The following is a 22,344-nucleotide window of genomic DNA, read 5'->3' on the forward strand; positions in this document are numbered from 1 at the left end:
CCTGCTGGATGGAGTCTTTCAGAGGCCCTCTGTGATAGGTTCCTGTCCTGTTCCCTGTCTCTCCTTCTTCTGATCTCCTTTTGCTTCATGATGCCCCAGAGGATTAGGAGAAAGGTTTTTGTTGTTGTTGTTGTTGTGTGTGTTTTGTTTCTGACAGTTTTAAAATCACCTAAAATTAGCTCTAACTCATTTAGCTGAGCCTATTTACCTCTTCTTTTTACCACATACAAAGCTGTTAAATCCCTCATTAAAGACTTCCATCTTTCACTTGCAGAAGCCTGAGGAGTTTCTGCATTTTGGACAAAAAAAGCCTGCTTGTTTTTCCCAGGTTTCTCCCCTCTGCGGCATGGGATTTTGCAGTGGAGGTGTGGGGGCTGTGGAGCAGGCACAGTCAAAACTCATAGCATTGGCTGCACAGATTTCAGAGCCCAGGCTTACCCAGCAGAATGCCCAGGCTCCTAGGCAGGGTCCTTCATTGACCTGACCTTACCTGAAGAGGTAATTGCTCTGAAAAGTCCTTCCCAGCCAATTTTACATAAAAATAAGAAAGATTTATCTATTTCTTATATGACTATAACTTGAGATTTCTTATATGACTATAAGGAATCTCAAGATATTAAAAATAAATAGAAAATGTTATTAAAATAAAAAATAACTTTACATGTTATCAAAAATAAAAATGTTATAAAGATAGTAAAGATATGAGATAAAAATATTCTAATGAAAATTTATACATACGAAAATATAAATTATTTTAATAAATAAGGATTTATATAAAGACTGAGATAGATATGTTGAGGTGAATATGTATGGGCATATATAGAATTAAAAACTAAAAAACTTATAAGTTATAAAGGTCTGAGTAAGTTATTTAAGGTATATAAGGAAGAAGACTTAAAGATAATACATACAATATTAAAGTTTCTAAGGTCTGAAATTAACAATTACAAAAAATGTTTAAAAATGGATGTCAAATTAAGATTTATATAAAACTACCTGCCTACTAAAATATTACATGATAGTTAAAATATCATACTGCTATAACTGATCTGGGTGTTTCTCACATGTGACCCTGCACTGTTCTCATTAACTATATTTGGATATTACCCTATTTCTATTTGTTTGTCATTGGTAGGTCAAAACGAAATTCTCCCTGTCATCCAAATGACTCGTAAGGCTTATGGCTTTGTAGTCTAGAAAGTGATGGAATGTAGTTTTCCAAATATCATCAAATCATTCATCATGGGACTTTTTCAGTCTAAAGTCACCCAAAAGTTACCCCTTTGTATGGACATTTCCCAGTATGCAATGAAAATCGGGTGCCCTGGCTTCCAAATGGAATTTCCCCTTGGTTGGCATATTCCACAGTTTTAAAGAACTCCATGTCTCTAAATAGATGACTTGAGGTGCTGGTCCACTTGTCCCAGAGGTGCCTACCTAATCTCGATAAAGATAATTTCCTAGGACCACCTCATTGGCCAGGTCCTATTATAATGTCTCCAGGAAAAAAAAACAAAAAAACTGAACTGCAGTTAGCCTAGACAATGAGATCATCCATGGGACTTTTGAAAACAATAAACAACTATAACTTGTGTACACTTTTATGCTTGGACTCACTGCTTATGTTAACCTTCCCTACATTATACTTGACTTGAAGTCCTTTTATTTAAGAAAATAGGGACATTTTCAAGTTACCTGTATCAATGATTTCCTTTCTAATTGTGTAGATTACCCTTCTGAACAACCAGATAGATGGCACAAAATTCAACCCCTTTAGCATCCTTCAACATTCATTCAGTATTATGACTGGAATACTTATATTGATGATTTATTTTATTATGCTAGGAGAGATTTGTTGGTTTAGGAAAAATGGGAGTCTCTTAGCCTTTCTGAGTGGCAGGTCCGAAACAAAACAAAACAAATCAAAAATCCCTTAGGACAAATGTCAAACTGTGTAACTGTGGTACCTATTAGCACACCAAAGTGCATCTTACCAAAAACATTCTAAAGATTCAATGCAATTCCCATCAAGATATTATCACATTTTTTACAGACCTTGAAAGAACAATTCTCAACTTCATAAAAACAAAACAAAACAAAACAAAAACAAAAAACAGACTAGCTAGGACAATCATATACAATAAAAGAACTTCTGGATGGCTAGAGAGATGGCTCAGGGGTTAAGAACACCATCTGCTCTTCCAGAGGTTCTGAATTCAATTCCCAGCAACCACATGGTGGCTCACAACCATCTATACTGGGATTTGATGCCTCCTCTGGCATGCAGGTGTACATGCAGATAGAGCACTTATATACATAAAATAAACAAACAAATAAATCTTTTAAAACCCCCGAACCTCTGGAGGTATCATCATCCCTGATTTCAATCCCTGATTTTACTATAGAGCAATAGTAATAAATACTTCATGATATTGTCATAAGAAACAGACAGGTTGATCAATGGAATTGAGTTGAAGACTTAGAAATAAACCCAAACACCTATAGACACTTGATTTTTGGCAAAGAAGCCAAAACCAATGATAAAAAAAGAAAGCATCTTTAGCAAATAGTGCTGCTCTTACTGGAGTTCTGCATGTAGAAGAAGGGAAATAGGTCCATATTTATCACCCAGCACAAAACTCAAGTCCAAGTGGATCAAAATCGTCGATATAACACCAAATACACTAAATCTAATAGAAGAGAAAGTGGGGGAGAGCCTTGAACTCCTTGGCACAGGCGGCAACTTCCTGAACAGAACACCAACAACTCAGGCACTAAGATCAATCATTGATAAATGTTCAGTCTGCTACTTTCTCTCCCTGCTCTGGACTCTTCCAGATGCCTCTGGCTATAGTCTCCCTCAGATCTACAACAAAAACCTTCTTTCCATCCTCACCTTGGAGTGGCCATGTCCTCATTTCATTCATCTGGTGCTCAAAATTTGGGAAGGGCATAAATAAGCTTCCTTTCAAGGAGCTCAGCCTCTCCTAATGAAACCGAGCTACTACTGATTTATGTCTCCTAAGGTATGTATGGATCATTTGTTTCTGCTGGCTTCTGCTATTCGTCATATCTGATCCAAATTCTACTCTGTCTCCTTAGTCACTTTTTCCCTCTACCTCCTCTAACTATTTGTCTCTTCTCACCTACTCAGTAAGTTTTTTTTTTTCTCTCTCTCCAGCTCTTGCAGCCTGCTACACCCTCCTGGATGCCCTCCACATGGGCATCTCTCTAAGACACTTAGCCCTCTCTCTGTGTATTGGAACCTTCCCTTTTCTCAAAAGATTCACCCAGCTTTCCTCTTCAGCTATTTTCTCCTCTACCTGTTCTAAACACTTGTCTCAGGTGACAGGTAAGTATCACCTGGAGTTGCCTGCTTCTTCTCTGGTGGATTACCACAAAAGCCACATTGGTGTGTCAGGATGCTCCTTTCACAGACCTGAGCCCCTGTCATGTGGAAAGGGATGCATCTCTTCTGTGATTTGGGATGTTTCTCTCTGACAAGTCTCTCAGAACACTTAGGGAAACCCCGGATTACTTACCACCTCCTGGGTCCATATAACCCTTTCTCTCAGCCGCAGGGATTTTGTTAAAGTCCCCACTGTGTTACTATAAACAGCTTGGCCTCATTACTGCTCAATGGCCAAAGAATGGCACATTCTAATTTCAAATTCTCTCACAAGGTAACAACTTCTTCCACTGCACAAACAAATGATTTCTAAATCTCTTATATCTAAACTTTCTCTGCTCTACACTTCCAAAAGTCTCTTACCTCTAAGCCTTTTCTACTGACCACTCTTTAAAAATTCTTTTATCTTTATGATTTCATTAATCTCTACTATCAAGTAATTCTCTTAAAACTTCTATGTAAACTCTGTGTCAGGATTTGTAAGTTTATTGAGTCTGGCTAAAAATCTGTGACAAAATGTTGATAGTTAATATATATACATGGTGATTCAACTCTGGTTTAGGAAAACAGTTGTTTTTAAATAGCAGTCATGTGGCTTGTTGCCATCTTGTCTAATGACCTCATCAGAATGAAAGCAATCATGTGGTTGGCAGCCATCTTTACTAAGGTTAAAAAAGGAGTACATGGCATGCAAGTTAACCACCACCTTGGCTAAGAAGACCACATGGTTTAAGCCAATTAAAGCAGCACTCACAAAGCTTAGTCTCATTGATCCCTCTGCTTATCATTGTATTCTAGACTAAGAGGGCAACAGCGGATCTCCAGAATATTTTGGATACAGATATATTTTTGTAGAATGATAGACTCCTAAGTTATAAAGGCATACTCAGGCTAACAGAAACTGACTTAGAGATGTATGTCTCACTACTTATGCCTCTGCTAACCGCTAACCGCTCAATACCAATATTCTAGAAAATTTTAGATAAGAAACAATGTATGTTTGATAATTAGGTTGATAAATTTCCAAGGTCTATTTAGGTTAATAGTAACTGACTTGAAGATGTTTGTCTGGCCTCTTTGTGCCAACTTTGTTAAGCCTTAGCTATTTGGATGAACGAAGTCATATAAGAAACTGTAATATTCTGTAATGAAAGAATTAAAAAAAAAAGTAAAGCTCCAAGTTCCTCTGTGGACTTTATGACTTAAAGTTTTATTTTGATTCTAAAGGATTATCAATTATAAATCTTGAACTAAAATCTCTAAGGCTCAAACAGGGATAAAACTGTAGATTTTAATCTCATAAAAGCCACTAACTTGTTGTAAACTGTTAAGATAAACATCTATGTCCAAACTCTCTTTCGATAGCCAACCCTCTAGATAGAGGGAAAAGTATTAAATGCTTTTAATTCACATGCATTTTTGAGGGTCCCCAACTTTTGCTATGACTCAAAGGTATGAGTCTGCTGCTTTTTCTACAATGAGAACTTCAGTGCAGATTACAAACAGTGGTGATGCTAATATTTCTAAAATGTTTATTTCTTTTGGAAACTTAAATTCTTGTAAGCTTCAGAGAGTCTTGACGTAGATCTACTTGTCACAGGTCAAAGGGACTTCAGGTAAGTACTCCTGTCAATCAATAGCCTAAGCTTTCCCACCTACTGCCTGTTCCTGAGGGTGGTATCTCTTTCTTCCCTCCCCCTCCTCTGGCCACATCTTAACATCCCTCACCTCCCTGCAACTACCAGGATCCTGGGCCTGCAAGTTTCAAGCATGGAGCCAAGATAAAGATACTCAGAGGCCCCGATGAAAGAACAAAAGAAACCTAGTTCTGTGGCCTTGCTCAGGAGCGGACTTGTCAAGGCCAGTCTGGGGCTGAGACGGCGGCCTGAAAAGAGTTAAGGTTTTGGTTCTCAGGACTTGGCCTTTTCTCCTGAAGAGACTGGCGTTATCAGTCCCATTACAGTTGCCCGTGATGTTCTTGAGATGCCCCGTGTTCCCTTGTGCAACATTATGTAATCAGACCTCCTCTGACATAGTCCTGTTGTGTAATAGTTTCTTCTGGCTCTGTACCCTTTCTCTCCTGGACAGAGTTTTTAAGGTGTGCTTTCAGTAAGCTTGTTTGGAACAGGCAGAGCTTGTACAAGACCCAAACTTGATCTTTTCTGTCTTCTACCATCTTAATCCCTTAGTTTCTCAGAATCCTGTCACTGAAGAATGATCCAGTTCAGTGCCCCAGGCTACATTGTCCTGTCGTATAAAGCTTCCAGACAATAGCCAGTTTCAGGCAAAGTGGCTCACAACACAGGTTCTCATAAAGTTACGCAGTCACTGCTTTCCAAACCCACTTCAGTTAGCCTTGCATGGCTTTGTGGGCTCTCCAGAGAGTGCCAGGTTGCTCTCGACTCACATTACAGAGGCAGGGAACAGGACACAGCAGAACACCACCTTTTCCCTAGACTCGGCTCCTTTGTTTTCTGAAGCCAATTTCCCATGGACCCAGGGAAAAGGGCTTAGAATCACTTCCTTCGGGCCTGTGTGCTTGCTAGGTAACAAGTCCGCTAATCTGATGATGACTACAATGAGAAAGACTTGCAGTGGTGGTGCTCACCTTGTATGTCCTAAGAATCTAGATGAGGCCCAGAGGCAAGAGGCAATGTTCCAGATAAGGCATTAGATTAGGGCCTCAGGGTCTGGGTGGCTGACAGTGCCCTTTGATCAGGTCACAGCTGTACCCAGGACTTCTGTGGGCCTTGTGGGATTCTTTTCCTCACTTGAAGCCAGGGCTCACTTGCGCACTCTTCCCAACAATACAGAAGAGTCCCAAGACCTGGTACAGAGGGCTGGCTCAGGGCTTATGACTTTTCCAAGATGCCCATGTCTGGGGCTTGCAGTTGTTTGCAAGAGGTAGAGCTAGCAGATCAAAATGTGGGTCAAGTATGATGAAGAGAAAATAATCTTGATAGACATCAGGGAGCGAGCACCTGTGTACCTTCGGGACACTTCCTTGTCCCTCTCAGTGACTTTAAGGCATTGTTATTTCTCTTTGGGATCAAATGTTGATGTATCAATCCCCAAGGGCCTCAGGTATGTACTACAGATGTAATCGATTAAAACAAGGTCACACTGGACCAGGACGCTCCCCTCTACCCCCATCTCTTCCACCCCCCTCTCTCACTGTGGTGTACCTGTGTGTGTTTGTTATGTGTTCTTGCATGTGTGTGCTTGCATATGTGTGTGTGTGCACGTGAGCATGCCTGCCTACGTGCATGTGTGTGCAACCAAAGGATCTCTTCAAGAGCCATCTATTCTGTTCTCTATGAGCTCAACAAATAGGCTAGGCTGGCTGATCAGTGAGTCCCAGTGACCCACCTGTCTCTGCCTCCTACTGCTGGCACGATAAGTGTGCTTTACCAGCTCTGGTTCTCAGGGATGTAACGAGAGGCATTAACCTGCTAGAATCTCTTTCATGCAGTCTTTGGTATATTCAACATTTCTTTCAATGCTCCAAGGCAAAGGCTGTTTTGAAACCTGAGCAACCAAGCTCAGTATTTGTCCAATCCTAGGCCAAAGGGTGGCTCTCCAACCATAAATCAGTAAGCTTCTATTCGCTACCTTTTCCATCCATTTCTTCATTTCCACTGGCTGGGCCTATGCCATACAGTTTACCTGAGGCTGGCGGAGCTTTGGGAACTCAGGGGTAAACAAGGCTCTGCCTCTGATAGGTACTAGACTGAGGTGGGCACAGAAGTCATGCTCAGGCTAGCCATGCATGATAAGAGGATGAGTCTGGCTTGAGGATGTAGTTTACAGACAATCTGGATAGCATTTGGGTTCTCAGATAAGTGGCTTGGAGATGAGAAGCTGTAGTAGAATTGGGCAACAAAAAGACCTGTGTTTAAAAATCACGTGACACAGTACAGGAGAGGCAGCTAGCTTCAGATCAGAGAGGCCTCGAATATTAGTAGAGGACTTTGAATTCCATCTCGTATGAAATTCAGGGAGTCACTGACTGTTTTAGGGTGAGAGAGGAATGAACACACCATCAGCATCTCCTATTGACTTCCTCCTTGCTGACTTGAGGGTGAGGTGTGTTTATCTTCCCTTCATCACACCGGGGTCTCACACCCTCACACATCACTCTGGCAGGCTTGTTGCCACACGCAAGCCTAAACTTGCCTGCAGCTTGCCTTCTCCCCACTCACTCACATGCGGCTGTAGGGTTGAGAGGGGGCATGAGCCAGCCTGGGCCCAACTTTCTCTCTTACAGGGATGTTGAAAACCAGAACTCAACTTATCAGCCTGCAGAGGGGGAGTGGACCTGAGCTCAGCCATGCAGTTCTGTGATCTGCAGGGTCTCTGGAGTTCTAGGCACTTATGTGTGCTTGTGAATACAACCTAGAGGAGGGGGATTGAGACCCAGAAGATGAGTCCATCATCATCATGAAGGGAAGCATGGTAGTACGCAGGCAGACATGGAGCTAGAAAAAGATTTGAGAGTTCTCCATCTGGATCTGCAGGCCACTAGGCCCAGCTTGAGCTTCTGAGACCTCAAAGCCCTCCCCTTAGTGACACACTTCCTCCAACAAGGCCACACCTACTCCAAAAAGGCCACACCTCCCAATAGTGCTGGTCCCTCTGAGCCTGTGGGGCCATCTCCAGCTTGCTCTCCTGGGTCACCAGTGACCACTGTTTTTGTGACATGGGGTTTCTTGTATGCCACAGACAAGGGTCAGGCAGCCTGGGTCTTGTTCTCTAGCCATGGACTGAATTTTCAGAACCACCTCTGTACTCTGGACATCAAGAAGCCCCTCAGAGTTGGTGTGGTCAGTGGCCTCCAATCTTGAAGTCCGGAAAATTTCTTGAGTTGGCCACAGAGTACCACCCCCCATTTCTACTCAGAACAAGCTGTGAAGAGAGGCTCTGCCTCAGCTTGACCTACAGAGAGAAAGGGGAGCACTGTAGAGCTGAGTGCTGATCTAGAACCTTCTCGAAGTTCAGTCAAGAACTAATAATAGAAAAAGAAGGGTCAAGAAAATGTCCCCAGGTTTAGACCTTCCTTCTTCCTGGGATCCTGTGCCCATATCTGAATGTCAAGGGTGTCCAAAAGAGAAGAACTTGGGGTGTATATGGGGCAGTTGGCCTAGGTGGGGATAAACCAAAGCTTGGAGGTGATGTGGACAGCACTGGGTATCTGGGCTGTGGGCTTCATGGAAAGAGTAACAGGGCTGGTGTATGCATAGTACCATTTTAAGCTTGCCCACAATAGTAAGTGTGTTTCCATGAGGCAGAGGTACCTATAATACTTGCTCCATGTCATAAGAGAGGGTACCAAGGTCTCAGAGAATTAGAACCAGAACCCATGACTTATGACGTTGAACATACAATAAGTGGGAGAAAAATGAGCCATCTAGTTTGTAGATAAAAGGTGAGCAGGTGATGACAAGGCATTATGGGAGTTCTTGTCTGGACATCAAAGCAGGGAGTGATCTGGATCTAGAAAAGAATGGGGAAGGATCCCTCTTGACTGCACTGTTCCTAGTACTCACTGTCCTGAAACTCCATGCTGATGTCAGAGGCCATGTTGAAACTCAGCCTGGTGCTGACACACTAGCCGCTGTAAGCCCTGATGGTGTTGCCTACAGAGGGCATCTGCTAGAAACCAGAGCTTTGCTGCAAAGTCAGCCTGCCAAAGTAGGGCTTTGTTCTCCCAGATGCTAGAAGGGTCCCTCCTTGGAGAATTCATGCTGCATTCTGAAATGATCTGAGCTAGAGCACAGGAGCATAACGTATTAGGTAAAGAAACTGAGCCCCAATAAGGAAGGGGATGTGTCTGAAGTCTCAGATCATAGCAGCATCAGGGCCAACATACAAAACCACCACTCCTGGCTACAGCTCAGGTTCTTGTAGCATGCTGTTGGCCACAGCTGTCTGTTTGGGGAGTCGAGCTCATCATTTCTCAGGCCACAGGCAGCGTACCCCTCTGGTCCTCCCTTATTAGATATTCTGATATGAAGCTGAAATGTCCTTACAGGCTATACTTTGAACACATTTCCCAGCTGGTGGCTCTGTGTAGAAGGCTGTGGACCCTGACAGTTGGGGCTTGTTTGTTGAAATGAGTCTCTAGGCATGGGCTTTTGAAAACTGGATCCAACCCTGGGCTCTGACCTCACCGTCTGTTTTCTGGTCCCCTGAGACATGAACATCCTCTTCCATTTACCGACCCCCACCTCCACCAGGAACTGAGCTTATTGTCAGATCTTCACTGCCATAAGCACAGAAGCCCTGTGAAACACCGAGCCAGCATTAATCTGTCCTTCTAGCATAAACCTGTTCTTCCTCAAACCCATGCTGGTAGGCATTTGTCACAATGAGGCAAAAGTATCCAGATGGCTCAGGCTGTTTCTGTTGGGAGTCTCCCTAACAGAGCTTTCTCAGACCCTTTCCCTCTCCTGGAACAAACCCCTAACGCTTCCCAGCCACCTGCTTTCCTCCTCTACATATTTGGGCAGCCGTGTGGGACTTGAGGGTCTGGGACAGGTTTGCTGGCAGGGTAAGGACTGAGGACACCTGTCTATAAGCATCTGCTGCGTGTGAGGCGTCACACACATACCAGGGTCTCAGAGTTGGCATTTGGTTTATTCAGTGCGATCACCCTCCCCCCCCCCAGGAGGACCACTCCAACTTTCCAGCCCGTCTGTACCAATGGGCTGTTCTTTGGAGTCAAGGACTCTTCCCTGCCTCCAGCCCTCTCCAGCCACACCCTCTGCTGGTAGCAGACCAGCTTAGCTAGCCCTGGGATGGTTACACTGTGGGGTTGACCACCTTCCCCATGAAGAGGGTATTCCGGGTTCTGGTGGAATATATCACCACGAAGAATGGCCGGTTGAATATAAGGAAACGTTTCTTGTGTTGGGCAGAAAGAAAGGTAGCAAAGGAGATAGTGGAGGCTGCAGCCTCTGTGCCAACTTCATTCACATTCAGGGTGGCCTTGTGGAAAACCTGAGAGAGAGAGAGAGAGGGAGAGAGAGAGAGATCACAGGCTTCACAGCCCCTCCAAATATGCAGTGATGACAGCTGCCACTCCTGAGTCCCTCAGTATGCCTATGTTATTAGTGTCACCTCCTACAGCAGTTTCATAATGGCCACTTTAAGGATAAGGACAATTAAATCGAAGACCAGGCAATATCACAAGGTAAGAAGCAACACAGATTTTCACACCCTTCTCTTAGGGTATACCCAGTAATATGCCTACTCCCCACATTCAAAGTCATGGATCTCTGGCTCTCCCACAAAACATGCCCATACAGGCTTCAGCCTCCTCCTTTGGCTGCGCCTATAATGTATTCTTTGCTCTCTATGGCTATGACCCACTCAGGTGCTAGACTCCTTGCCCGAGACAGAGGGCATGGGTCGGTCATGGCTACATCATCTCAACACTGAGGCTGTGTCCAGTGACTGGCAGGGTGGTATGTGGATGCTGACACCTGTGGAAGACTGAGCACACTCAGGCTCCTAGAAACCAGGTGGTAGCCCATCTCCTTCCCAGGGGTAGACGTCTCCCACAGAGGTCTGTAGGATCAATGACCCTTTATTACTTACTTTGGATAGTTGCAGCCTCTCCTCGTGGTTGATGTTCGAGAAGTCGGCACGTGACGTGAACAGGTCTTGGAAACCCAGGTTGGGCAAGATCTCATCCAATGCATAGGAATTTGAAATGGAGAATTTGGGGAAATGCAACGTGACCTTTCTGTAAAAGTACCTGGAGGGGCACAGGGAAGGGACACGGGGAGGAGGCTTGTTAGATTTTTTGTGTTTGTGTATGTGAGCGCACACAATGTACAGATTGAGTGTGTGCACGTGTGTGTGTGTGTGTGTGTGTGTGTGTGTATGAGAGAGAGAGAGAGAGAGAGAGAGGTCCATGTGCACATGTGTGGCAGTCACAGAACTGACCTCAGGTCACTAGGCCAGGGTCTCTCATTGCCCTGGAACTTGCTGAGTGAGTTAGACTGGCTGGCACTCAAACCCCAGGGATCCAGCTGCCTCTTGGGATTACAGGCATCTACTGGCCAGACCTAGCTTTTTAAAAGTGTGAGCACTGGGATTCTGACTCAGGTCCTTGTGCATGCAAAGCAAGTGCTGTATTGTCTGAGCCATACCCCAGCTCAAGAAATTAGATTCTTGAAGCAGCTGGGCCCTAGTTGGCCTGAGCCTTCCTCAGAAGGAAATGACTGTCTTTATTTCACCCAGGTTTGGCTACCGGAAGCACCTCTGTCAGAGCGCCAAGTGAACAGGTTCTGGAAGCCCAGGTCTGGCTTCCAGAAAAATCCCACCCAAATGCATGGGAATTTGAAATTGAGAATTTGGAAAAATGCAATGAAACATTACTGTAGAAGTACCTGAAAGGTCATGGGGGAGGGCACGTTGATTCTCTCCCTCCCTCCCTCCCTCCCTCCCTCCCTCCCTCCCTCCCTCCCTCCTTCCCTCTCTCTTTCTCTCTCTCTTTCTCTCTTTCCCTTTTCTTCCCTCTCCCTTTTCTTCTCCTTTTCTCCTTCCCTCTGTCCTTGTCTGTCTGTCTGTCTGTCTGTCTCTGTCTGTGTGTATATGTATGGAATTGGGTTGGTGGGTTGGATTTTCCTAACCCTTCTACATCGGCTTAGACAGCCATCTGGGTGGGTTGACCCTCAGAGGCAAAGACATTCTACCCGAGACCTATTCAATAAGATAACCTAAGACTCCTAATTCTACAATAGGAGAGTTCACTATCTGAGAAGACCCATGGAAGTCTCAGATCCATGGCCAATGCCTTCACAGAGTAGTGGTCACCCCAATTTCTGGCCGCTGGGTTTCATGAGAAGGGCCCATTTATATGGAAGTGGCACTGTACTTGAACACCATGTGACGTCCTGATTACCTATTCTGAAGCAAGTGGTTCCACCTCATTAGCATGCCCGGGGATAGCACCTGCTCCACTTCCTCCATCTTGCCCTGGTGAGGAAGGATGAAAAATGCCACAGCATCATTGCCTTTGTAATCCATCCGCAGCACCATGCAGGGCACACGCCTGTCTTCAAGATACCAGTGTTCCTGTTGATCTTGCAGCATCATGGGCACCTTCACAACTGTGTCCTTGTCTACGTAGAAGTCACTCTCGATGGTTCTAGAGGAACGAAAGGGTTTCTTCCACAGACCTGAGGGTACAAGGGAGACAGAGAAGCCAAATATTCAGGGAATGGCACCTGCAGCCCGGAGCATGGTGTAGTCGCTAAAGACCCTTCCGCATTGTCACTGTGTCCTATTCAAGTCTTCTAGGAGGAATAGTTGATCTCATTTGGAAGCTTGATTCAGTTGAGAATAATATAGAACAGTGGTTCTCAACCTGTGGGTCACAGCCACTTTGGCATGCTTCTATCTCCAAAAACATTTACACTATGATTCATAACAGCAGCAAAATTACAGTTATGAAGTGGCAACAAAATAATTTTATGGTTAGGGATCACTACAACATGAGGCACTGGAGTAAAGGGTCGCAGCATTAGGAAGGTGGAGAGCCGCTGCTCTAAGATGTTAGCATACCCCTTGGACATGTTTTTAAGGACATTTCCAAAACAATTGCGTTATTAAGGGCTCTGACCTAATGAATGGGTTAGTCATTTTGATGGATATACTATGGGTCCCACTGTGGAGGAGCAGAATAGAGGAAGGACACTGGGGACATGTTGCCAGGGGCTCTATTACCCTTTTGTCACTATTCTGCTCTGCTCTCTGCCTGTTCTCTGTGCCATCACGCTCTGAAACCACCATCAGTAAAAACCTTGCCTCCACTGAAGTTCTTTGTGATGAGTACCCTGTCCCTGCAACCAGAAGCTGAGAGGCAGACAGGAGCAAGCTCTGGAGTGTGAAGTGCTATGTGAGGGGATTTGGGCTTAGGCAGTGACCATGGAGATTCACACCCATGACCAGGAAGAGAGGCCACATCCACTTGGGCCCTGCAGTCATGAGCCACAGGTTGAGAACCACTGCTCCAGGCTCCTCCAACGCACTGCTGTGGAGATCTCAATTCCTCTTTCCCATCTACCACCTCCTCACTGTCTCCCCATGATCCCACTGACAGTCTAGATGTCAGTGGCTGTCACAACCATTTGCTTGCAAACACTTAAAACCTTGCTTTTTGCTTTTCCCAGTGAAATGACCTAGCAAAGCTGTGTGCTGACCTAAACCCCAGAGGCCCGGTTAATCCACCTCTGTTCCTACAGCTGGATGTGGCTGGGAGAAATGGCCCAAGTGGATATCCTACATTCTGGTTCATAACACTGGCAAAATTATAGTTATGAAGTAGCGATGAAGTAGTTTATGATTGGGGGTCACCACAATACACAGAACTGTATAAAAGTGTCACAGTATTAGGAAGATTGAAAACCACTCGGCTAAAGAGATGGCTCAGCAGTTAAGAACACCTGTTGCTTTTCTAGGGGTTCAATTTCCAATACCCACTTGGCTGGCAACCAGATGTAACTCCAGCACCAGGTGATCTGATGCCTCTGGCTGTGGCCAGCACCTGTGCTTACATGTGCACCCCCACACAGAGACATAGAGCTAAAGAGATAAACAAACGACAACAACAAAAACCCCAAATCTTTAAAAGGAAGTTGGTTTTGAGTGCATGCCACATGTGATAGACAGGTGTGGAGACTAATTTTCCTGGATGATTGCCTGAGTAGGCTTTCACTTTGCTCTCCTGAATCCTGAGTCAGAGCCAGTTACTGAGATTTGGGGCAGAAATACTGCCACCAAGTCTCATGATGTGATTTTGATCTTCAGTGCAGACAGACACACGTGACGAAAGGAGAGAAACAATGCCCACAAGTGGTCCTCTGACCTCTGCCGTGTACTATGACAATGCTCTCTGTTTCTCCAAAAGAAACATTAAAGGCTGAGTTTGAAAAGTGGGCTGAGCTCCATTGAGCTCTGGAGGTTTTCACGAGAAGATGGGGCCATAGAAAGAGCTAGAGGTCCCTTGGTCCTCCAGCCCACCCTCCTCCTCCATATCTCCCAGCAGGAGTATATGTTCAGCTGGCACCTTTTTGGCTCACCTTGGAAGAAGATAAAATTCACCAGCACCATCCTTATGTCAGGGCTCAGGTTTCTGACCAAATCCTTGATCTTCCCATGAGTTTTCTCCTTGACATAGTTGTTGATGAGCTGGGTCGTAGCCTCTGTGTCTCTGAAGTTAGCGAGTAAGACTTTGCTGTTGTAGGAGGTTTCAGTGGCGCTGGCGAATTCAGGGAGAAGCTGCGTGTCCTGGCTCAGGATCAGAGCGTTTCCTACATGGATGCGCAGATCAGTGGCTGAGTGATCTAGCAAGTGCTGTAAGAACCGGAAGCCTCCATGGATTTCGGGCACTGACAGCGCTGAGAGGTTGAAACGCAGGCCTTCCAGGATCTGAGTCTGGGTGTCCCCGCCAGCCCCAGTGGACAGCATGGCCAAGGAGATGGAGATGCTGAGTGGGGAGAAGAAAACATTTTCCCCAGAGTTTTGGGATGCTATCATGTGGTAGAGGCCAAAGGCAAAGTCGGCATTGCTGGGGGCAATCTGGTAGACTGAGGTGTTCCACCGCGAGGACTCTCTGTAGGTTCGGTTGGCTGTGTCGTCAGGCTCTTGGACCTCCTGGCTGTGAGAAAGCACCAAGGGTCCAGCCAGAAGGAGGAGCAGGTAGTGAGTGTGAGACATGCTGGGTCTCTCAGATCTGTGGAGAAAATAACACCCCCCACCCCCCCGAGGACATTCCAGCAGCAGACAGGAGCCCTGCTTAGCTGGCATTGCCTCAGGGGTAGGGAGATTCAATCAGTAGGTAGGGAGTTTTAGGGAAAAAGACCAATGCTTGGTGTGTCTGGTGGGGGGGTGGGAGGTTAGGGAGGGATGGCCCTGTAAATGACTGCTAATAACCACTTAAATTTCTGTGCTTGATTGCTTATTTCAAGTGAGGGTCTGCTTAGAAAACCATCAAGGTTCTAGTGTAAGCTAGTCAGAGCTGTCCATCCTCTCTTCTACTAGGCTAGAATAAACCTCATGTGAGAGCTAAATTCGAAGCTCAAAGATTCTTCTATGAGGTTTCTTTGATCATGCAACATATATCCCTTGTACATGAGACGGAACAAGTCTTTCTGATATGAAGGTGCCTAAATGTCTCCAGTATGTTCAGGAATTAACCAACCACTCTTGTTATTTCCTAATTTCTCTCTACTCTCCTCTTCCCCCACCCCTGCTGTGTTTATTGGCTTTTCACAAACACAGGATAGAGGCATGTGCTCAGTTCTGTCAGTGGAAGACAATTGAATGCCAGTACCCTCCACACCTGTGGTGACGAGGTTACCAATTGGTGACATAGTTTTAGAGTCATGAAGCACACCCCCAACTCCCCCATCTCATTTGGTTTGCCTCCTCCATGATCTTGCCTAGATTCCACCGTCACTTGAGAGAGAATGAAAGGAACCTACCCACTAGCTACCCACTATCCACCAGCAAAAATCCAGTGAGAGCCAAGGCCTCTTCCTCTCTGCCAAGCTCTGCGTTCTCCATGCTACTCTTTCCCTCGACTTTATCTCAGTCATCCAAGGACAGGACAACGAAGGTGTGAATATCATCTTTGCCACCCTCCCTATGCTGTCCAGTCTATAGACCACTCTCCCTCACTTTCTGGTGCCTCTCTCCTAGGTGGAAGCAGGAAGAGCTGGTCTTTCCATCATTGCTTAGCCAGAAGAGGAAAGTGATGCCAATTAAGGACTTTGCCTGCAGTTACAATAATGAGACCAATTCCCTCCTCAACAGTGGACTTGACCTGGGCAAGAAAGGTTGTTCAGTTTTCTACACACAATCTACCTACCCTTGTTCCATCCAGTGGTCCTACCATTGTTGGGCTCTTAGCCAAAATCCCTGTAATCACTCTGCTCATCTCTCTAGACTTCTATTCCCTCTTCCCACTTCCATGTCATATCCTGAGAGTTTCTCTTCGTACCACTGATCCTGTACACACAAGGATCCTTGTTCTTGTCTCCATGTCTCTCCCTCAGACCAGAGTAGAAAAACTTCCCACAAAGGGCCAGATGGTGCCATCCATAGCTTTGCAAGCCAGTCTCTTCAGCCATGACTCACTCTGTCCTGGACACTGGGAGGCAATTGTGGGCAAAGCAAGAATTTTTGACAAAACTCTATGCATGGGCTTTGCAGTCTGAAACTCAAATAACCATAGAGTGTCACAAACTACTCTGACCTACCTTCTCTTCTCTCATACTAGGAATTGAGGTCCAGGTCTCATGCATCCTAGGCAATGTCATACAATTGAGTTTTACCTCTAGTATCTCCACCCATTTTTTTAAAGAAAAGATTCACTTATTTTTATTTATGTGTATGTGTGTGTGCCTCCATGGGCATATGTACACATAAGAGGCCAAAGGGTGTTGGATCACCAAGAACTAGAGTTATAGGTAGGCTACCTCATGTAAGTACTGGGAGCAGAACCCAGGAGCAGGAGCAGTTAGTGCCCCTGACTGTAGAGCCACCTCCCTAGCCCTTTGACTTTTTTCTTTAATGGTACATTTGTTAGCACAGTGTGAGAGCACAGGGTGATGGGTATAATGAAAGACCCACAATTTCCTACTTCTTGTTTTGAGATATCTCTCACTAAATTGTCTAGGGAAGAACTAAGTCTTTAACACCAGAAGAAATTGAAGGTGGCTTCCTGCTTAAATCTCCCGAATAGCAGGGACTACTGTCTTGGGTTACCACATTCAGTGACATAGTTCAAAGAGTTACAATTATTACATTTATGTTTAATTTCTCTTGTCTAAAGAGAACTTCTGTGTTGGCATTTCTTCATGGGAAGGAGGATTTAATAAGCTACCTGGCTCCCTAGAGTCATCCTTCCCTACATAGCTCCTTAACCCCAGTCTGCAGAACTTTTCTGCAGCTTTAAGTGAATTACCCAGAACACCCGTCAGCCCATCAACAGCACCTGCCTGGAGCTTGGAAGACCTAGATTAGGCAAACGCTGTTCCTGAGCTAGCTGTGGAAACTTGAGGGGCTTGAGTATCAGCGGCCTAGCAGGGGAGCGGTGGCACTGAGCACAGGTACACCAGGGTCTCTACCTAGCCTCAACATTTCTAACATGTAAGGAGGGTGATCAGATATCCAGTCATACCCAGACTCCTCTGACTTTAGCTTTGAAGTCCAGTGACCTGGGAAGAAATTTTGGTCTTGGGCAAGCCAGGATGGTAAGCCACACTCTTTTGATACTGTTTCCTTTATCCCTGGGTTACTCACGGCACAGTCCTGGAGTGGCGCTGGGTGGCTATCTGAGCTGAAGACTGGCTTGTAGAAAGAAGCTCAGGAAAATAGAGCTCTCTGACCCACTCCAGATCAACTAATGATTAACAAGACCACGGGGACAGCACAACTCACCAGAAATGAGCCAGCCTCCCCCAGGACAACACCCCTCTGCCCTCCCAGAGGAATCTGGGATGCTTTGCCTCTTTGTGTTTGCGTAATGTGTGGAGGTTTTCCAAGAAAAAAACATTGTAAGAGGATCTGGTGCACTTTGTGAATATAAACTCACCTTTTCTCAGATTCGTTGGCTGACTCCCACTTCAAAAATAAAGGGTCATGCTGGACCAAGGACAGTGAACATGGATGCCCTCACGAGCCAAGTGGGGAAGCTCTCAGAATGTCACTGTGAGACATGGTGGGCACGTACAACTGGAGAGAGCTAGTTCTGGTAGGCCAGATTGCATAGAATGATGGGTAAGAGCCTGCCCAGGGCATTCAGGTTCCAGCTCTAAACTGTGTGATTTCTGAGGCTAGAACTTCTGAGCTGTGGGACCCTAAAGACAGCACATCTAGTACATCCAGGTGGAGTGGGGTAGGGTGGGGTGGAACTCACCTTCTGGTCCAGGATCCCAAATCTTTAACTCTGGAATTAGACACCTTTTCTTCAGCAGCCAGCAAGCATCTGCATGAGGCAGAGCCTGCTGGGGCAGCTTTTGCTCAGGCCATTTGGGGGAAGAGCCATGGAGGAAGATTACCCTCCACGTCTCAAGATCACTTTGGCCATCCACACTTAAAACTTTACTGGGTGCAGAGTTCTTTCATGGAGATGAATGTACACATCAAGTCTCAGGACACAGCTGGGGCTCCGAGATGAGACCTGCGGAGTGACGAGGGTAGGTCAAGTACAGAACTGCTCAGCTAGGGTCCAGCGCAGGACCCAGATACAGCAGGACAAGGCGAGAACTGTGTCTCACTGATGTTTTCCCCATTGCTCACCTCCTTGAGCCACAAAGAGGGCATTTTCTTATCTTAGCAGACACCAGGGGATTAAAGAAAAAACAAACAAGCTGTCCACTCAGATGCCTGTCAGACTCTACCCTTGCCTTGAGACTGAAGCCATGTTGTTTTTTTCCTGGCACAAGCCTCTTCTCTCTCTCTCTTAGGACACACTGTTAGCACACACTGGCTGCCCTTTGGCTCCTGGGCTCTGTCCCTGGTGTGCTAGGACAGAGGTCAGGGTTTGGATTCCCATAGTCTCTACCACTCTGAGGTACATGACATCATTTAAACAAGCCACACTACCCGTCTTGGTCCTCAGTTTCCTCACCTGTAATGTAAGCACATTTAGCTCATTGGTAAATTGTCATAAGAACATGGCGGAGTTCTCATGTTGGTGTACTGGTCCCCACAGGTTCATGGGGCATCCTGCCCCCCTTGGTCCCAGCTGTGCAGAAGAGCCAGGGCAGAAGCTTAGGCTCCCCACTGTTTAGGTCACTACTTCACTTTGGTTTCCTCACACCTAAACTGTGAGTAGTAATTGTCCGCAGATCTCAGGGCTGTCGTGAGGGCTCCGAAAACCCTCATTCTTCAAGCGCTTCAAATGGTGTCATTAAATGAGAGTGGGTAGGAGTCACACCACCATCACTTTACTCAAGGCAGGTGACACATTTTTTTTAATCCCCCAAAAGTGCAAAAGTGGTCCATGAGGCGTCTGCATGTTTCTTTGGATGTGATTCCTTTAAGCTCTCTGGGCATTTCTGAGGCATGTATTAGATCTGGCTGTTTGGGGGACATTTTTTTTTTTTTTTGTCCTACCCCTACCCTTTTGGCTTTTCGAGACAGGATCTTTCTATGTGGTCCTGTCTGGAATGCTACCGTATAGCCCAGGCTAATCTAGTACACTTGGAAATCCTGATTCAGCCTACTGAGTGTTGGTATTATAGCCATGTTCCACCTTGCCTAGCTGAGGGAGGTTCTTTTTTTTATTTTTTATTAATTACACTTTATTCATTTTGTATCCCCCCATAAGCCCCTCCCCCCTCCCGATCCCACCCTCCCTCCTGTTTCTGCATGCATGCCCCTCCCCAAGTGAGGGAGGTTCTTGAGCCCCAACCTATTCCCATTGTCAAGTCAGGGTAAGCGCTCGGGAATCGGTTTAAGAGTTCGACCTTGTAGTGGGTGTTTCTTACACTCTCAGGTGATCCTAGAACTTGCCCTGGGGCTTTGGGTGAAAAGGGAGATTTGGAGTTTGGAAAGCTCACCTGGCCCTCTGCTCTTCTTAGTTTTAAATATATTGATTAATTGGCTGATTAAGTAATTTGTGTGGGGGGCAGAGGACAACTGTGCGGAATCAGTTATCTCTCCAGCTTTATCAAACTTGGGTCTCCAGGCTTGCACTGCAAGAGCCTCCTCCTGCTGAGCTGTCTCTCAAGCTCATTTGCTCTTCTGACAGTGCCAAAGCCACACCCTAACAAGACACCTTTTCCTAGAGAGAGGGATTGAAGTTGCCAATTCTGGGCTCAGTGAGAGACAGACCCTGGCCACACCCGTCCTCTCCAAGCTGACCCCTCCCCTTCAGGGCCAGGGAAGAGAAGCCTTCTGCCACAGGCTGCCCCCATTCCTGCATTTGTTGCCTGAGCATTCTGAGTGATGTTCTGAGGGAGGTTCTTGTTCTACTTGACAGGAACATCGAGTTAAGCAAGCACTGTCCTGCAATCAAAGCCTACCCATGCTGCGATGGAGGCACACAGCACAGGAGTTGGATCAGGAGCTAGGGGGTTTGGCCTCTGGAGCAGGAAGGCTCTGGCGAGCAGTTCCTGAGGAAGGGCCTTGTGACTTTGTGGAGGGTGAATAAACAGGCAAATGCAAGTGTTGAGAAAGTGGGCTGGCGGGGGTCTTCTATGGCTCTGCTCTTGCCTGAAGTGGCCTCTTGTAGTTGCTCTCTTTAAGCACAAGGCCACAGCCTGTGTGTCCCACAGGCCTGAGTCCAGTGGCTCTCTCCCCCACCACTCTGCTCTGTACTGTGGAACTCCCAGGGCATGCAGACATCATTGAACCCAGCCTCAGCTCTCCTCTATCGTTTTTTAGGACATTTGCACATGCTCTTCCCTTCCCTGGAATTCTGGTCTCGATCCCAGCCTTCTTCCACTTGGCAGCTCTTTCTCTTCCTGCCAGTGAAATGATGGCCAAGGATTCCCTGTTCTGGGAAGCAGTTTGGACACTGAGTGATGAGTGGTACTTGTGGCCAGGCCCAGAAAGGCCATCCATGGACTCCACAGCTGGTTCTCAAGCTGTCTCCCCCGGGGATGTTACCCATCCCACAGGTGGCTTCTAAGGCATTCTGCTCACTGACGTAAGCAGCCCACAGTGTTCCTAGGATTCTACAACCGAAAGGAGTGCCACCTGCACAAGTTCCAAGGCCTTCTACAGACCACGAAATGACATCGTCTGAGTTGCGATGACTTTGTCTCTGTTTTGTCCTTAGCACTCTTTTGTTTAGCAAACCCATCCTCAAATCAGTCACACTGGATACAACCTGGCCTCTCTGGGTCCTTTTGGTGGGACCTGGAAGGAGGTCAGTCAGTTCCTGGATGGGATGACATTTGACTGCAAAGTCTTAGCTGCCCTTCCTGCTAGTGGATAGGATTTCTCTCCCTGACTCTGCGCCTAGGCATCCTTACCACTTAGCAACAGAGGATAAACCACATGCTGCATGAACTTACTGGTGCCTGTGTTCTGGAATCTTCCTTCTTGGAAGCCGGTGGGCTTTACATATATATATATTAAGCCTGAGCTCCCCGAGGCTACATGCCATAATGATGCCCAGGCTTCCCAAGAGGAAATGGAAAGGTTCCATAAAATAAGCAGGATCTGGAGGAGCACGAGATACAGGAGGGAAGCCTTCATGGCCCCGCTCGGCAAGGTGTGAATGAACCGAGTCCAGGATGAGTCCTGCCTTTACACCTGACCCACTGGCTCCTCACTAGACAAGGCTGTTCCAAGCCACTAGGGTCTGGGGTCCTTTGTTTCATAGCAATAAACTTTGCAAAGATCATGGTTTTTCTGGTAGGCTGTTCTGCCTTTGTTTGTTTGTTTTTGTTTAGGAATTGCAAGTTTACCTGACAGATACTTCATAGTCCAACATCACCCCTGGACAAATACGGTTCCTACTGTCACCGAGGGTGGTAGTGGAACCCAAAGGAAATGCATGGGGCCAGATACTTAAACACTGGGTATTGGCTAATGCGTACAAGTGCTACCAGAAGCTCTGACTTGGTATTCTGAGCAGACAAAGACTCCATCCCTTTATGGGACTTTCATTCTCTTTGGGATAGGAGAATGCAACCAAAACCTCCAGGAAGGGGATAAAGTGACCAGGGCAGAGGTCAGCAAAAGCCACTATGAGGATGTGACATTCGAGGACCTGCTTAAAGAACAAGATCAAGCCATATAGACATGAGTAGCTAATGGTCCATGCTGAAGGAAGAACACAGATGGGGTATATAGATAGTCGGTAGCTAAGGCAGCTGGACAAAAACAAAACAAAGCAAAACACAACATTGTTCTTTCTCACACTGCAGCACTGTAGAAACACTGAAGGGAGACAAGCCAGGCTG

General features: G+C 46.1%; 1 protein-coding gene across 2 annotated transcripts; it reads right to left on the reverse strand.

Annotated features, from left to right (window-relative positions):
• Positions 1 to 10,026: 10,026 nt before the first annotated feature.
• On the reverse strand, positions 10,027 to 17,846 carry Serpina4 (serpin family A member 4). Of its 2 annotated transcripts, none has more exons than XM_055592757.1 (5): positions 17,726 to 17,846; positions 14,500 to 15,152; positions 12,321 to 12,597; positions 11,009 to 11,168; positions 10,027 to 10,408 (listed from the first exon to the last, which is right to left on the reverse strand). In XM_055592757.1, the coding sequence occupies exons 2-5, from the start codon at positions 15,134 to 15,136 to the stop codon at positions 10,211 to 10,213; spliced, it is 1,272 nt and encodes a 423-aa protein (XP_055448732.1). In that variant the 5' UTR covers positions 15,137 to 15,152; positions 17,726 to 17,846; the 3' UTR covers positions 10,027 to 10,210. The 2 variants fall into 2 exon arrangements, with proteins under 2 accessions (XP_055448732.1, XP_055448731.1); XM_055592756.1 differs by having other exon boundaries at positions 17,604 to 17,814.
• Between the last annotated feature and the right edge of the window lie 4,498 nt (positions 17,847 to 22,344).

Source organism: Psammomys obesus, unplaced genomic scaffold (assembly GCF_907164565.1).
Source record: "Psammomys obesus unplaced genomic scaffold, mPsaObe1.curated_primary_1811, whole genome shotgun sequence".
NCBI classification, from domain to species: Eukaryota; Metazoa; Chordata; class Mammalia; order Rodentia; family Muridae; genus Psammomys; species Psammomys obesus.